The sequence below is a fragment of the Phacochoerus africanus genome, chromosome 8 (assembly GCF_016906955.1).
Source record: "Phacochoerus africanus isolate WHEZ1 chromosome 8, ROS_Pafr_v1, whole genome shotgun sequence".
Taxonomy (NCBI): domain Eukaryota; kingdom Metazoa; phylum Chordata; class Mammalia; order Artiodactyla; family Suidae; genus Phacochoerus; species Phacochoerus africanus.
Genome location: NC_062551.1, coordinates 169,672,726 through 169,687,594, shown reverse-complemented (window position 1 = coordinate 169,687,594; position 14,869 = coordinate 169,672,726). Strand labels below are relative to the sequence as shown.

General features: G+C 58.6%; 2 protein-coding genes across 13 annotated transcripts in view; both read left to right on the top strand.

Moving 5' to 3' along the window:
• Positions 1-2,028, top strand: part of NFYC (nuclear transcription factor Y subunit gamma) — a 70,811-nt gene extending 68,783 nt beyond the window's left edge. For all 11 annotated transcript variants that reach the window (XM_047789560.1, XM_047789556.1, XM_047789553.1 and 8 more), the window contains one exon: positions 1,163-2,028. In XM_047789560.1, the coding sequence (XP_047645516.1) occupies positions 1,163-1,282 (120 nt within the window). In that variant the 3' untranslated portion in view covers positions 1,283-2,028. The remainder of the gene's footprint in view (positions 1-1,162) is intronic.
• An 11,676-nt stretch (positions 2,029-13,704) lies between these two features.
• KCNQ4 (potassium voltage-gated channel subfamily Q member 4) overlaps positions 13,705-14,869 on the top strand; it is a 56,106-nt gene continuing 54,941 nt past the window's right edge. For both annotated transcript variants that reach the window (XM_047789549.1, XM_047789548.1), the window contains exon 1: positions 13,705-14,364. In XM_047789549.1, coding sequence (XP_047645505.1) covers positions 14,045-14,364 — 320 coding nt within the window. In that variant the 5' untranslated portion in view covers positions 13,705-14,044. The remainder of the gene's footprint in view (positions 14,365-14,869) is intronic.

The window sequence follows — 14,869 nt, the reverse complement described above, 5'->3', positions numbered from 1 at the left end:
GGACATCTAGCCTGGGCAGGGGCAGCGGGTGAAGCGTTGTGGGTTCGGACCGTTAGGGCAGCTGTCCCATTGCCTGTTAACAGTGAGTGGACAGAAGAGGTTCAAACAACAGTTATCGCCATCATCCTCTAGATCTGCAGACGTGTGGGAGCTAAAAATAATCCTAGACATCCTGTAGCCCTCGTCCCCACTTTACAGCTCAGCAAACTGAGCCCTAGAGATGGGAAGCGCCTTGCCTCTGCAAGGCAGAACCACGTCTAGTGTGCAGGTCTCCTGTTTCCCTCTAAGCCATGCTCTTTCCAGCTGCGTGGATTAGGGGAAAAGCGGAGACCACGTGACCTCTCGGGCTCTCCGGGTGCCTGGGATTCAGTAACTCTCAAGCCACGTGAGGAAGGAACCGTCTCTTTTCCCTCCACCTTTCCCTTCACACGGTGGCCCCAGAGAGCCCTGGGGACCTGATAGGACAACATACCTAGGCCTGTGTTCTTTGCTGCCCCGAAGGGAGAGGAGCTGGCATGAGGACCCAGCACTGGCTTCTGCCAGCACCAGATGGTAGGCTCTGCCAGGGCTTCTGCGGCAGGGGTCTTAGCTTCTGGTTTCTTTTGGAAACACGACGAACCTCCCGTCGTGGCCATGCGAGCGTCTTCGCCGCCCCCCACGGGGTGTCCAGTCCCAGGGGACCGCCTCCCCATCAGAGCCCGAGCAGGAGAGGCAGACTCTTTGTAGCCTCAGCCTGAAGCGGCTGCTGTGAGGCAGTGGGGTGATCCCCACTGCCGCTGCCAGTGAGGACGGCCGAGGGCTGGGGAAATGGCGCCGTGCAGGCTGCTGGTACAGTGGTTCCAGTTGCTTGTGTTTGTCACAGAGGAACAGCCTGCAGCAAGTGCAAGGCTCTGAGCTAACGGGAGAGGCAGAGCCCAGAGAAGGGAAAGCCACAGGAAATGCAACTCCCTGCATCTCTTTCCCACCCACTCCATGTACCCCCTCCCACCGGGCTGGTGCCTCCTGTGTCTGCTGCTCCCAAGCCCAGCAGAGGCCCCGCCTCTGACGCCTTGCAGTGGGTGGTGGTCGAGGTTTCTGGGGCCCCCAGCCACCTGGAGGCCCGTAGGGAGCTGCGTGCCCCTCTCCCAGGGGTGACCTCACTCTCTCCTCTCCACCCTCGCAGCAGCTCTACCAGATCCAGCAAGTCACCATGCCTGCCGGCCAGGACCTCGCCCAGCCCATGTTCATCCAGTCAGCCAGCCAGCCCTCCGACGGGCAGGCCCCCCAGGTGACCGGCGACTGAGGCCTGAGCTGGCAAGGCCGAGGACACCCAACACAATTTTTGCCACACAGCCCTGGGCGACGGGCCCCGCCTCCCTCCCCAGAGGACCCTGCCGACCTCTGCGCCTCCTGCAGGCTCGGGCACTGGTGCACGACGCCCCGCGCCTGGGGGCCGAGATTCTCCAGCAGAAAGATGCAATATTTTTTATTTCCTTCGTCCTCCCCCTTTTCTCCAAGGAATCAATATTTCAGTCTGTTGAGCTGTGTGTCCGATGCTATGAAATGAAAATATTAAATAACATATTTATGGCATTTTCTCAAAGATTGTGGTGGAAGAAATATTTCTTTTGTTTTTTTGGTCCTTCAGCGCCGCTTCTTTTAGGAGCACATCTCCTCGGGGTGTGTAATCTCCCGACTCTTAGGACATCGCTGCCCCGGGGTTTGCCGCCTTGTCCTGCCCTCGGGTTAGGATAGGCGACCGTGTGTGGCTTCTTTTTCCCGTGCCCTGCTCTTGCCCAGAGCTCTGTGGATTTGCCTCTGGAAGCCATGGAAACATTCCTTGCGTTTAAGAGGCGAACTCCTTCGCCATGGAGAGAGGATGGTTTCATTCCCAGACCCTTCGCTTCCGGGGACCCGAGGAGACTGGAGCTTTGCGCACTGGCCCCTTTCCCCCATTTTTACATTTAAATACATCAAAAATTGTGCTCGTCTCCTTTGCTGCATGGACTTCAAACTGCATGAAATGCAATAAACCTCACTTTAGATAAAGTAGAGTCCAGGTGTCTGTGTCTGGGGTACTCATGGGGCCACTTGGCTTGGGAAGGCTGCGAGAGGTCTGCTTGCCCCGGTCTTGGGTGTCTGCAGGACGGGTGCTCTGGTGAGGAGGGGGTGTCCGAAGTGGCCTGTCCGACTCAAATGGAGGGCTTCAGTGACTTTAAAAACAAACTCCTTCGCATCCGTTTGCTGCTCAGAGCCGCCTGCCTGCTTCACTTCTTGGACTGTGTACAACACGGGGCCCGATTCAGCCTGTGTCCTTGGCTGAGGGTCAGGAGAGCATCTCTCATGGAGAAAGCGATCTCTGTCCTTCAAGGAAGGACTTGAGTAAATCCCTCCACTTCTTCCCTGGCACAGGCTGGCACTGCTGCCTGCTGTGGCTGTGCCTGTGACCAAAGGTGTGGCCTCTGCCGTGGCCGGCAGCCCAAGCCCCTTGCCAGCCGGCAGGTCAGAGGTGTTCTCCAGCCAGGGCTTGCTTCCTCTTACCCGAGGGAGGGAGAAGAGGAAGAGCCTCCCACTTCTTAGGCCTCTACTGGCCATAGAGGCCAGCGGCGAGGCGTCTGATCTTCACCAGCCAAAATGAAGTCCGTCGTCACAGGAAGAGCAGAGGACTGCGGGCCGGGAGAAGTGGTAAGTTTCTTATCTGACAGTCGTACGTCGTAAAACCTTGGGCAGCTCCCTTTTCTTTGGAACTATCTTCAGAGGTGGGGATGGGGGAAGAGGCTTTCATTTTAGATGATTTCAAGTCTGATCCTGATGCCCTTGGAACTCCCTCCCCAAATAGCCGCTGTCATGAGCGACGTAAGTGCCTGGACAGCCACGCTTCGTTTTCAGTTACTCGCCCAAGTGTACCTTTCCTACGAGAAGAATCAAGGTGGCTTGCATCGAACACATGCACAGTGATAGAATAAAGCATGACAAGTTTGGAGTTCCCTTTGTGGCGCAGCTGGAAGCGACTCTAAGAACCAGGAGGTTGCGGGTTCCATCCTTGGCCTCGCTCGACTGGATCAAGGATCCAGCCTTGCTGTGAGCTGTGGTGTAGGTCACAGATGTGGCTCAGATCCCACGTGGCTGTGGCTCTGGCGTAGGCCGGTGGCTACAGCTGCGATTTGACCCCTAGCCTGGGAACCTCCATGTGTATCAGGTGCGGTTCCAAAAAGCCCCCCCCCCCAAAAAAAAGTATGATAGATTAGAATTAGGAAGAATATGGTTGAATAGGACGTCAGGATCATTGAAGACAAGAACAAACACTCTGGCCGTAAGGATCTACATAGTTCTTAAAGTTACTAGGTTTCCTGTTTGATCCTGAGCTTTCGGGCCACCAAAACAAAGATGGGACCCGTAAGATAGTGACACTATAAAAGAAAGGAAAACAGCCTTTTTTTTTTTTTTTTTTTGCTATTTTCTTGGGCCGCTCCCGTGGCATGTGGAGGTTCCCAGGCTAGGGGTTGAATCGGAGCTGCAGCCGCCGGCCTATGCCAGAGCCACAGCCACGCTGGATCCGAGCCGCGTCTGCAACCTACACCACAGCTCACGGCAACGCCGGATCCTTAACCCACTGAGCAAGGGCAGGGACCGAACCCGCAACCTCATGGTTCCTAGTCGGATTCGTTAACCACTGCGCCACGACGGGAACTCCAAAATAGCCTTCTTTTGCAAAAGCAAAGATTTTCTTAGCTGTAGGGTTTTGGGATACATGGCGTCCCTGCAGTGTCATCTGGGTGGGGGAAGCAGGTGACACTATCGCCGTGAGAAGTCAGTGGGTCTGCCCCCTTCGTTCTCTCCTGAGACTTTTCTCTGAAGGGGGTCACCTGGTCTCTCCCAGGGTCCGGTACCCAAACACGCCTTGGGGAGACCTGCAGGTAACTCGCTGCCCAGCCCCACATGGAGAGGATGCAAGAGAGCGCTCCTGAGAGTGGGCACGCCCAGCACACCTACTTTCCAGGGGAGGCTGGGCTCAGAAAAGGTCTGAGCTCAGCGCTTCCCTGGCTAAGCCCTCATGCTGAGGCCACTTCACTGCCCCACCTTGCTGCTCTTCCACTCCCTTCGGGAAACCCGAGCATAACTGGAATTTCAGACCAGCCAGTGGGTCCCCCTTTCCCACAGACTTCCATTCCGTTGCCTTACTGAGCACTTTCCCTTTAAATTTCCCCGCCAGCAGGGCCCCTGCGATGTAAACACACACTGTGGTGCAGCCCAAGAGAGCCCCTGTCTAATACCCAGCACGATCCCCTTACATCCGGAGCGCTCTCGAGACATTTTTCCTAGCCCTCGCAGCATCGTCCTCCGGTGATCTTCACGGTGACCCTGCAGGGAGCCAGGAAGAAGTTACAGAGGAAGACTTAGGAGGCCCCGTGAGCTGCAGGGACTTGCCCAAGGTCACTCCATGAACAGGGGCGGAGCTGAAGCCAAAGCCTTGATCTCCTGACCCCCTGTGCATACATAGTTGCGTTCTGGCCAAAGGTGGTGTGTGTGTGTGAGAGAGAGAGAGAGAGAAAGAACAAGGCTTTACCAAGAATGAATCATCTCTTTGCCTCCGGAAACAGTGAGTATACAGTATACTTGGATAAATAAAGCAGTTAGATCTTGTCTGTGGACAGCTGGTAGTTGGGGTCCCTTTCCCAGAGGGTGATGCTGGAGCCTGGAGGCCCCCAGGGCTACCAGCAGACCACCTGGCCAGTGTCCTTGCTGCTTAATTCTGCTGAAGCCACAAGGGGGCAGCACGTAGCACTCCCTTACCCCACAAGGAACTACGGGGGCGTGAGTCTCCTTTCTCTACCGGTCCTGGATCCTTAACCCCCGTCCTGGTAAGACCCCTAACTTTCAAAGGGAGGGAGATTCCTAGGCCAACAGTGAAGGCTGGAAACACCGTCCTCTCCAGTGTATTACATCAGGATAGAAGTTAGATTTTTTTTTTAGCCGCTTCGAGGTGTTCGGAGTTCCTGAGCCATTATGCCACAGCTGCGGCACCGCTGGATGCTTGAACCCGCTGTGCCAGCCAGGGATCGAACCAGTGTCCTGGCGCTGCGGAGACGTCGCTGATCCCCTTGCACCACAGTGGGAACTCGGTAGTGGTCAGATTTTAACAGGGGCTTTCTGGCGGCCCGGGTCCGTTCAAGTCCCTTCCCATCGCCCCGGCTTGTGCGGGGCCACCTTACTTTCCCTGCGCTCCAGGAGCCTGTCACACTCACTCGCCGGCCTCTGAGCGCACTTCCATCACCGGCCCCGATGCTTGGAATGTCCTTATCCTTCCTTTTCCACGTACTGACCTCCTGTACGTCCATCAAGACCCAGTTCAAATGTCCCTTGTTGAGGATCTTCGAAGTCCCAGGGCAGAGTTAGTGATGGCCTCGTGGCAACTTCTCTAGCCCTGTTATTAGCGCTCATACACACGGTGATTCAGTAAAGACCTTTGTCACTCTGTGTTTCAGACATTGTTTTGGATGTTGTGAAGACAGCTGACACCAAGCCAGATGAGGTTCATGCTGGGTTGGGGGCAGGGGCTGTGGTGGGAGTAGGGAGGAGAGAGAGAGACAACAGACGCAGGACCAGTCAGGCTCTGAACGGTCTGTCCCAACCTTCTGGTTTGGGCTGTCTTTCTCGCCAATGCTCCTCCTCCAGTTCAGGGCTGTCTCTGTGCCTCCAGAGCCCAGCTCAAGGTCTGGCACAAGGAATTGACAGGAACTGATGAGAGAGTGAATGAACACCAACCCTCCCCTGAAGACAGGGCCCCCGACAGGACACATCTTCCCACCTCTGCTCATGGGCCCTCGCTATCACTTTTTTCTTGGGAACAATTTTCTACTTAGAGAGTTCCTGCCGGGGCACAGTAGGTTAAGAATCTGACTGCAGCAGCTCAGGTTGCTGCAGAGCTGTGGGTTCGACCCCTGGCCTGGTGCACTGGATTAAAGGATCTGGTGTTGCTGCAGCTGCGGCGTAGGTTGCAGCTGTGGCTCGGATTTGGTCCCTGGCCTGGGAACCTCCATTAGCCATGGGTACAGCCATAAACTTTTTTTTAATTCAAAAAAAATGCTCTAGGAGTTCCCATCGTGGCTCAGTGGTTAACGAACCTGACTAGGAACCATGAGGTTGTGGGGTCAATCCCTGGCCTCACTCAGTAGGTTAAGGATCCAGTGTTGTCACAAGCTGTGGTGTAAGTTGCAGATGTGGGTCGGATCTGGCGTTGCTGTGGCTGTGGTGTAGGCCAGCAGCTGTAGCTCCCATTAGACCACTAGCCTGGGAACCTCCATATGCCACGGGTTCAACCCTTAAAAAAAAAAAAAAAAAAAAAAAAGACAAAAGTTAAATTACAAAAAAATGTTCTACCTAGTACTGATATAGCCTAGGCAGGAGTATCTGATGGGTATTATTCTTTTAAGAAATCTCAGTGTGTAAAAATATCTCTAAAGCTTGGTAGCTAGATGGATTATCCCATTGCATCTTCACACCCTCATTAGGTAGGTATTCTCATTAGTGAGAAACTGAGGCTCAAAGCGGTGAAGAAATTACCCAAGTGCACCAGCTGGTGAGGGGAGCCGGATACGCTGAGAAGCCTCCCATCCCAGCTGGCTCAGCCCCAGTGGTCTCTTCCCCTCTGATAAGTGATTCTTTTCCAACAGAAAACTAAAGTCTTCAATCCTCCACCCCCAACGCCTGCACAGAGGCCTGGCTTTTGTCCATTGCTCCAGCCATCCGTAGGCCTCTATAAGTAGTGCTGACTTCCCCGGGCAGAGAGGACCATAGGGTACAGAGCGTGGCCCGTGCCTGGTCACACGCGCAGCTTGGGCTTGGCCTCCTCGAGGTCCTCCGAGCCAGACTGGCCATGTTAGGCCGCAGCCTGGGTGCTGGGCTGTTACCTTGAGGGGATGAGAGGAGAGCAAGCCTGGCACTCAGGAGGGGAGAACTTGAGCTGGGCCCTGGCTGGGCCAGGCTGGACCGAGCTCCTCGGCTGGCTGGGGCTGAGGAGAGGCCTGAAACAGAGCCCAGCCTCCCTCTGCAGCCTGAGCCACATCACCTCCCCCTGCTGCCAAGCCCTTGTGCCCCTCAGGGAAGGTCTGAGTAGAAGCTTTCTGAGATACCGAATGTGTCAAAATGTCTTTACTGTGCCCTTTGTTTAGATGCTAGTTTGGCTCCGTGTGGCATTCTAGGTTCACAATTACTGGCCCTCAGCACTCTGAAGATACGACTCCATTGTCTTGGCATCTGTTGTTGCTGATGAGATGGCTACTGTCCATTCAATGAAGGGACCTTTGTAGATAAGCTATCTTTTCTCTCCGGCGGCTTTGAGAATTTCCTCTTTATTCTCAACAGTCTACGCTTTAGCTGCAAGGTGTCTGGATGTAGTTTTGTTTTTAAAGATAGCTTACTAGGAAGTCTGTGGGTCTTTTAAATCTAGAGATTCACGACTTATTTCTGGAAACAGCTTAGTCACTCTTTCCAGCATCATCTTCTGGAAGGAATAATACATGTGCTGGAGTTTCTCCGTCTTCTTTGTCTCTCTTCTTTCACGTGTTTAATCTTTTTATTGTCCTGTGCTTCATTCTGGAGGATTTTCCTCAGTCCTAGCCTCTAACTCACTTATTCTCTCTTCAGCTGTGTTTGCTCTACTAGCCCATCTATTGATTGATTTGTTTAAATGTCAGCCATGTGAATTTTCATTTCTAAAACTTCTAGATAGTGCTGTTCTATCGGCTCCATGTTTCTGTTGGGCATCCTTCTGTTCTTGTTTTATTGAGGCTGTTACTTCCTTTATCTCTTGAAGGTTTTAACTACATTAAACCTCCTTTCCGATTTGCTCCATCATCTCTAGGTCCTTGAATATGAATTCTCCCAGGAGAGAGATCTCACTCAAGATACTGTATTTCTCGGATTTCCCCAGTGGCTCAGCAGGTTGAGGATCTGGCATTGTCACTGCTTTGGCATGGGTTCAACCCCTGGCCCAGGGAACTTCCACATGCCCTGGGTGTGGCAAAAAAAAAAAAAAAGGATGTTGTATTTCTTATATGTTGGGAAGTTTTGTCCTTGAGATAATTATTTGCAGCACATTTCTTCCGGCTAACTGGGATATGGAAACCACCCGAAGGGATGGTTTCTCAGCTGTATCCGCCCAGCTGGTGCAAGTGTACGAACGCCGAAGGAGCTCTCACATGTGTCTTGGCTTGAGGTTTTACATTGCTTGACCGTCAGATCCTGAGTGCATACCCCATGTGGACAGGATCGAGGTGACCTAATCACATGGGTGCTCCTTCTGCCCAGAGCCAGGACCGGTGGCCAGCAGGCAGAGACATCCGAGCCCCGTTTATGGCAGGCAGCACTTTCCCAGGCCCCGCTTTCAGCAGGGAGCCCCCCAGAGCCCCGGCCACCGGTGGGGTCTGCAAGCACACCTTCCATCCCACTGGAATGCTGAACCCCTTCTCAGAGGTACGGCTGCGCCTCTTGCTCCCCACTGGAATGCCCTCGCAGCTTGGGCCCTTAGAGATTGGTCGTTCTTGCTTTTGAACTTGGACATGTGCTTTCATTTTGCAATTATGCAGTACCTATCTGATATATCTACTATTTTACGAAGGAGGGGCTTTAATAAAGTGTTGGATCAAGTTTGACCTGGCAGTCCTGGCGTCCTCTGGGCCTCCCCTCCCTGTCCCTAAGCCCCTAGCCTCGCTTCCGAGCCCCCATCCTCCCCTCCGAACCAAGATTCATCCCTCTTCGGAGCCCCCTTCCCTCACGTTCCCGCTGCCATCCTCCTCCTCACATCATCTCCCTCCCTGAATCCTCAGGCAAGTTTCCCCGACCAGGGGAGCGGAGGGAAGGGGAGGTTTTTTTCCACTGCACTCTCAGCAACTCCGAAAGGCCTTTCTCCGGATTTTGCAGCGAACGTTGCTGTCCCAGCGGCTCTTGCCGAGAAGTGGAGCCTGCCCGCGGGGCTGCAACAGTGTTGTCTTCCGCATGGTCCTCCAGGAGCTGGGGTCATGAGGACTCCTGGAGGCAGAAGAGAAGCTGTTCGAGAAGACTGGCTTTGACCTTCACTTCCACCCCTCTTCTCCCTCAGTGCCTCTTCCTTGTGGGCCCCCCTCCAGCCCTGAGGATCAATGGGGGTTCACTTTTGCTGAGCTCAGCCACACTGCTCCCTCCCCAATTCTGCGGCTCTAAGCTGACCGGCCCAGAAGGCCAGCAGGGACTGGGCTGGGGACAGCTCCGTGGCACACCCAGATCTGGGGGAGCAACTCCTTGTGCCCCTCCAGCACCTGTATCTGCCAGGTGGCCTCAGCCTCTCATCCTCTCTGGCCTCCCTGGGAAAAGGAAGCGGCCCGATCTTTTTCTCATAGGTCCTCCTCCAGCTCTCAGAGGAGGCGGGTCCCTAGCGGTACATAGCGCAGTGATGCCGTCACCCTGTACGGCCCTTCCGCTTGGATGCTCCCCGACTAGGAAGACGTCCCACAAGGAGAAGAGCTGCTCGGGTTAGGGATTCTCCTGGCATCTCCCGGTCCCATCCAAACACACGCCCGAAGAGCAGCGAGGCAGAGGCTCCCGTGTGCACAGTTCCCTGCACAGGAGTGACTTTTCCATGTACGGTTGCTTTCGGCCCTCCCGATGGTCGGGGAAGCTGGGGCACAGGTGGAGCAACCCAGTTCACCAGCTCATCCATGCCAGGAAGCCCAGACAGGATGTGGTGTTTGTTTGTTTCTCTTTTTTTTCTTTTTTTCTTTTTTTTTGGCCGCCCCAAGGCATATGGAGGTCCTGGGCCAAGGATCAGATCTAAGCTGCAGTTGTGACCTAAGCCACAGCTGCAGCGACGCCGGCTCCTTAACCCACTGTGCAGGGCTGTGGATCGAACCTGCGTCCCAGCACTCCAAGATGCCACTGGCCCATTGTGCCACAGCAGGAACTCCAGACATGACCTGTTGATCGTGCTCTTTCTGCTCCCCCTGGGTACTGGCGCCGCCGACTGCCCTGGTCCTCAGCTCCACCTACAGAGCATGGCCGGGCTCAGCCCTGGCCAGGCTCCCTGTTTCCTATCAGGCTGAACTGGACCCTTCAGCACAGCATTCAAGATCCCCTGCGTCCTCCTTGTCAGGCTGGCTCCTCCTCTCCCGTGTTCTGTAACATCCTCCCCTCCCCACACACCTCACCTACACACACACAAACACACACACACACGCACACGCACTACAGCCCAGGAGGAAAGAGCTACACTAGGCATGTCCCTGCACAGAGCCTCAATCGTCTCATCTCTAAAATGGGGGGTGTGAATAGTATAAACTCAGAGGTTGCTTGGGAGGCTGAAACAGACGATGCAGGTAAGGCGTCCTGCACGAGGCTCAGCCTGGCCTCACTCATGGTAGCTGCAGACGTTACTGGTTGCCGTTCTCTGTGTCTCTCCAAGCCCTCCCCACCTGTCCCTGAGAAGCCTCCCTCTGCTTCTGCCAGTGACGTTTCCCCTCATCTGACTTGTAGCAACACTTAGTGCCGTAAAACAAACCAAAGACAAAACAAACAACAAAACCCCAAACAGTCTGTGGGGTATGGAGAGAAAAGAGGAGGGGGCCTGCTGGGTGGAGCCTTGACCCCCCTCACTCCGATTCCACCAGAACAACTCTGCCTGAAGGCTCTTTACAGGCCGGAGCGCCACCTTAAGATTCTGTCTGTAAAAAGGATTCCATTGCTAAGAAAGTCTGAAAAGCACTGACTCCAAGTCTCCTTACCCCTCCAAGAAAGGAAGCTGCACCCTGGGTTGACCTGAAGTTCCAGGGTCAAGCTGTCACGGTCAGTGGCAGGCTTGAGCTGGCCCCCAGCGACTGAGGTCCCTGCCACTTCTAGACCTCAAGCCTTTTAGAGCTGAGAGTCTCCAGCCCTGGCAGGAATAAGTCCTAAAGAACAAAGATGGGGCTGTCTATGGTTCCCCTCCGCCCACAACACCGATCCCGGTACGGAGGGCACAGTGGGTAGGTGCCAGCCAGGGGAGAGGACAGGTGACAGGCCATTCTAGGTACTGGCTCTGTATCCTTAGTGAGTCCTCGGGCCTCTCTGAGCCTCAGCTTTCTCACATGTAAAGGGCTGCTCTGGGTCCCAGCAGAGGCAGGGCCTGGCACACAGTTGGTCTGCAGCAAATGGGCGCTCTCCCCCCCCCCCCACCGCCTTCCTCTCATCCATACTTGCTCCATTGATGGGTGAGAATGACCCTGGAGCCCCGCCCACTTCTTATGGACCCAAGGGGAAACTGAAGCCTGGATTGAGCTGGGAGGACTGCCCAGGTGGGACAGTGAGTGAGGCAGGCAGAGCAGGACTGCCTCTTAGCAGTGTTGGCGGGAGAGATGTGGGGGCTGGGAAGGAAGTTGCTGGGGGTGGTGGTGAAGGGAACAGGTGGGAGAGAGGGAAGGAGGAGGGTGGGCAAACCCAGCTCCCCGCCTCCACCTCCAGCAGGGAGGCTGACTGAGAGAGCTTGAGACAGCTGTGTGCTCAGAAAAGTGTCTTAGTCACTAAAGGCTGCGGTGGGAAAGGCCTTCCTCCCGGCCATGGTCATGTCCTGGGAATCCGGATGGGGCAGGAAGGCCACCGGGTGACCCTCAGAGCAGCCACCTGTCCTCTCTGAACTGGACTTTCTCCTGTGCTTCCTCCACGTTCCCATACGCGCGTGCGCGCACACACACACACACACACACACCCCAACTGAACTGCTTACATGCTGCTAGAACCATCGCCCCCGTCCCAGCGGTGGCCTGTCTCATTATGAGTACACCTGTGCGAGAAAGAGCTTCTGAGCCTCAGGAACTTCCTGAGGTCTACCTTCCATCCCTCCAGCTGCAGCCACAGCCTCTCTTCCTCCCGCTGCCTTCGAGGCGGTCGTCCAAAGCTCTAGTTGGGAAAGAGGATGCCAGACCCTCTCCTGGCAGTAAGGACTCCTCACAAGGAGAGGAAGGGACTTTTGCGGTCCTCAAATGGGAAGGGGGGGCGTCCAGAGGTGATGCTGAGCTGGACTGTCTATCAGCTTTCCCAGAACAGACTCAGTTTCATATACTACGGGTGTGGATAAGTGAACCTATGTTCAAGTATAATTTCTACTACATAAGAGCCTGAAAAAGACCCCAGAAAACACCCCAGACCCCTTGTCACTGCTTTGCTTCCCACCAGGCAAGTCCCCAGACCTTAGTCCCGCCCCCCCAGGGCCCCGAATTTAGGAAGCCCTGTCCGGCTGTCCCTCGGAGCCGGAGAGCAGCGCTGCCTGTCTAGGGGGCGCCAGCTTCAGCGGGCAGGGAGAGAGGTCGACCCAGCCCAGGCTTTGCATCCGTAGCTGGGCCCTGGCGTCCAGAAACCTTCCACGGGGACATCAGGCTCGGGCCCTGGGGTGCACCCAGAGCCAGGAGCAGCCAGGGAGATGCAGGTCAGACCTCAGAGGCAGCCCCTGTGCAGAGGGAAACGCGTCGCTGCTGGAGCAGGGCAAGCCCGTGGCCAAGCGCCGTTTGGGGACCCCTGCCAAGTCCCGGCAGCCCCCTGCCTGCCTGCCAGGCCTCTCTGCCTCCCTCCCTCCCTCCCCCGCTGGCGCGCAGCAGATCAATGCTGCCTTTGCTGACAGCTGAGAATCGAGCTCGCCTTCCCGCCCCCCTCCATGCCCCTCCCGCTCGGGCTCCGTCCCCCGAGATCCTCCCGGAGGAACCGGGAAGAGTTCGCTGCGGAAGCGCTTCACCCTGGGGCAGGGCGTGCGGAGGCAGCGGCTGGCGAGGCCGAAGCTCCCGTTAGGACGAGAGGGAAGGAGGCTCGGGAAACCCAAAAGACCGCTCTGAGCTGAGCCAAGAGGGCTAGAAGGAACGAAAGGGCCTCCCCCAAAGCTAGAGGGAGCGGGTCAGGCACCGAGACCTTTCCAGCCGGAGAGGGAGTGCAGGGGGGCACGTCTCCCCGCTTTGTATGGGCTTCTTTGGGGGGGGAGGCTGTGCACCCTCCGCGCCGGTTCAGAGCTCAGCTCCCAACACGCGTGTGCCCTGCGCCTGGAAGCGCGGCAAAGGAGCGCGAGCGCCTGGGTTGGCGTGGAGCAGCCCCCCCCACCGCCCCCGGATCAGAACAGGCTCTTCCTAGAGGCGGTGGTGCCTAAGCGGGATCCCCCCCCGCCGCCCCGCCCCCAACCCGGCGGAGAAGGGAAGCTCGGAGGCAGGGGGGAGTGGGAGGAGAGGCCGACACACCTGAGACCCGCTGTGCCACATACACAGGCCTTTCAGGCGCGAGCGCACCGGGCCACACGCGGCACGGGCACACTCACACGCCCCGCAGCGCGCCCCGCGGCCCGGCCCCCCTGCCTCCGATGCCCGCAGCTCTCCGAGCCGCGCGCACTGCCTGCGCTCATGCCCCAACTCCACGGGACACGCGCCCCGTCCTCGACGGCGGCCGCGCCTCCACGCCCCCCTCGCCTCCACGCACGCGAGGCGGCCCGCCCCCGGGGACCGCGCAGCCCCGCGCAGGCCGCCTCGCCGCGGGCCCCGGCCGGCTCCGGCCCCGGCGCTGGCCCGCGGGCCGCCGCCGCCGCCGAGCGGTCGGGTCCCCGCCCCGGCTGGCCCGGCCGCCGCCTCGCTGCCCGTCCCCGCCCTCCGCCCGGCCGCGCCGCTCGCTCGCTCCCTCCCGATTTGGGAAGGCGGCCGCGGGGCGGGCGGGGGCGGCGGGGCGGCGGGGGAGGGGCGGCCCGAGGCTGACATGTGAGCGGCGCGCCGGCGGCAGGTGGAAAGGCGAGCGGCATGGAGCGCGTAATAAGAGAGTTGGAGTCGGAAAGAGCCGCCCCAGTCGCCGGGGAAGCGGGCGGCCAGCGCGGGCTCCGGCGGCCCCCCGGCTCCGAGCGCCCGCCCTCGGCCCCGGCGCGGCCCCGACCCGGCCCCTAGCCCCCAGCCGCCGCCCGCGCCCGCCCCGGGACGCCCAGCCGGCCCCGGGTCCGAGCCATGCGCCGCTGAGCGCCCCGAGCGCGCGCCCGCCCCGCCCCGGACCGGACCGGACCCGGGCCCCCGGCACCCCCCACCCCGCCCGCCCGGCGCCGCCCATGGCCGAGGCCCCCGCCCGCCGCCTCGGCCGGGCCCCCCCGCCCGGGGACGCCCCCCGCGCCGAGCTGGTGGCGCTCACGGCCGTGCGGAGCGAGCGCGGCGAGGCGGGCGGGGGCGGCTCCCCGCGCCGCCTGGGCCTCCTGGGCAGCCCCCTGCCGCCGGGCGCACCCCTCCCGGGGCCGGGGCCAGGGCCGGGGCCGGGCTCCGCCTGCGGCCAGCGCTCCTCGGCCGCGCACAAGCGCTACCGCCGCCTGCAGAACTGGGTCTACAACGTGCTGGAGCGACCCCGCGGCTGGGCCTTCGTCTACCACGTCTTCATGTGAGTTCGCGCCCCCGCGTCCCCGGCCGCGCCCGCGCTCCGCCTCCGCACCCCCAGGCCCCGGGGTCCGCAGACCCCCGTCCCTCTGCCCCCGCCGCAGCCCGACCCTCGGCCCCACGCCCCAAGTCCCAGCCGCGGCCCGACCTCGCTTCTGACCCCCCCCCCCCCACCTCCTAACTTCCATCCGGAGCTCCAGCCCCTGCTCCTCTGTCCCAGGTGCTCCCCACATCTGGCTTCTTGCTCCCCATCTGTCTGCAGTCTGGGGCCAGTAAAGTGCAGCTCCCCTTCCCTCTTCCTCACTTCTGTCTTCCTGTGTCCCGCCGCAAAGAGGACCCTTTGTCCCCTCCCACACACACACTTTCTGTCGCCCTCTCCCCAGCTCTGTAGCTGCCGTGGGCTCCCACAGGAGCTCCCCTCAGAGACGGCCCTCTCCAGGGACGTCCTCCACTCCAGCCCAGGGCTGGCCCCCAACTGTGGGTGTTCGGGGGTCCCCTTGAGCCACCAG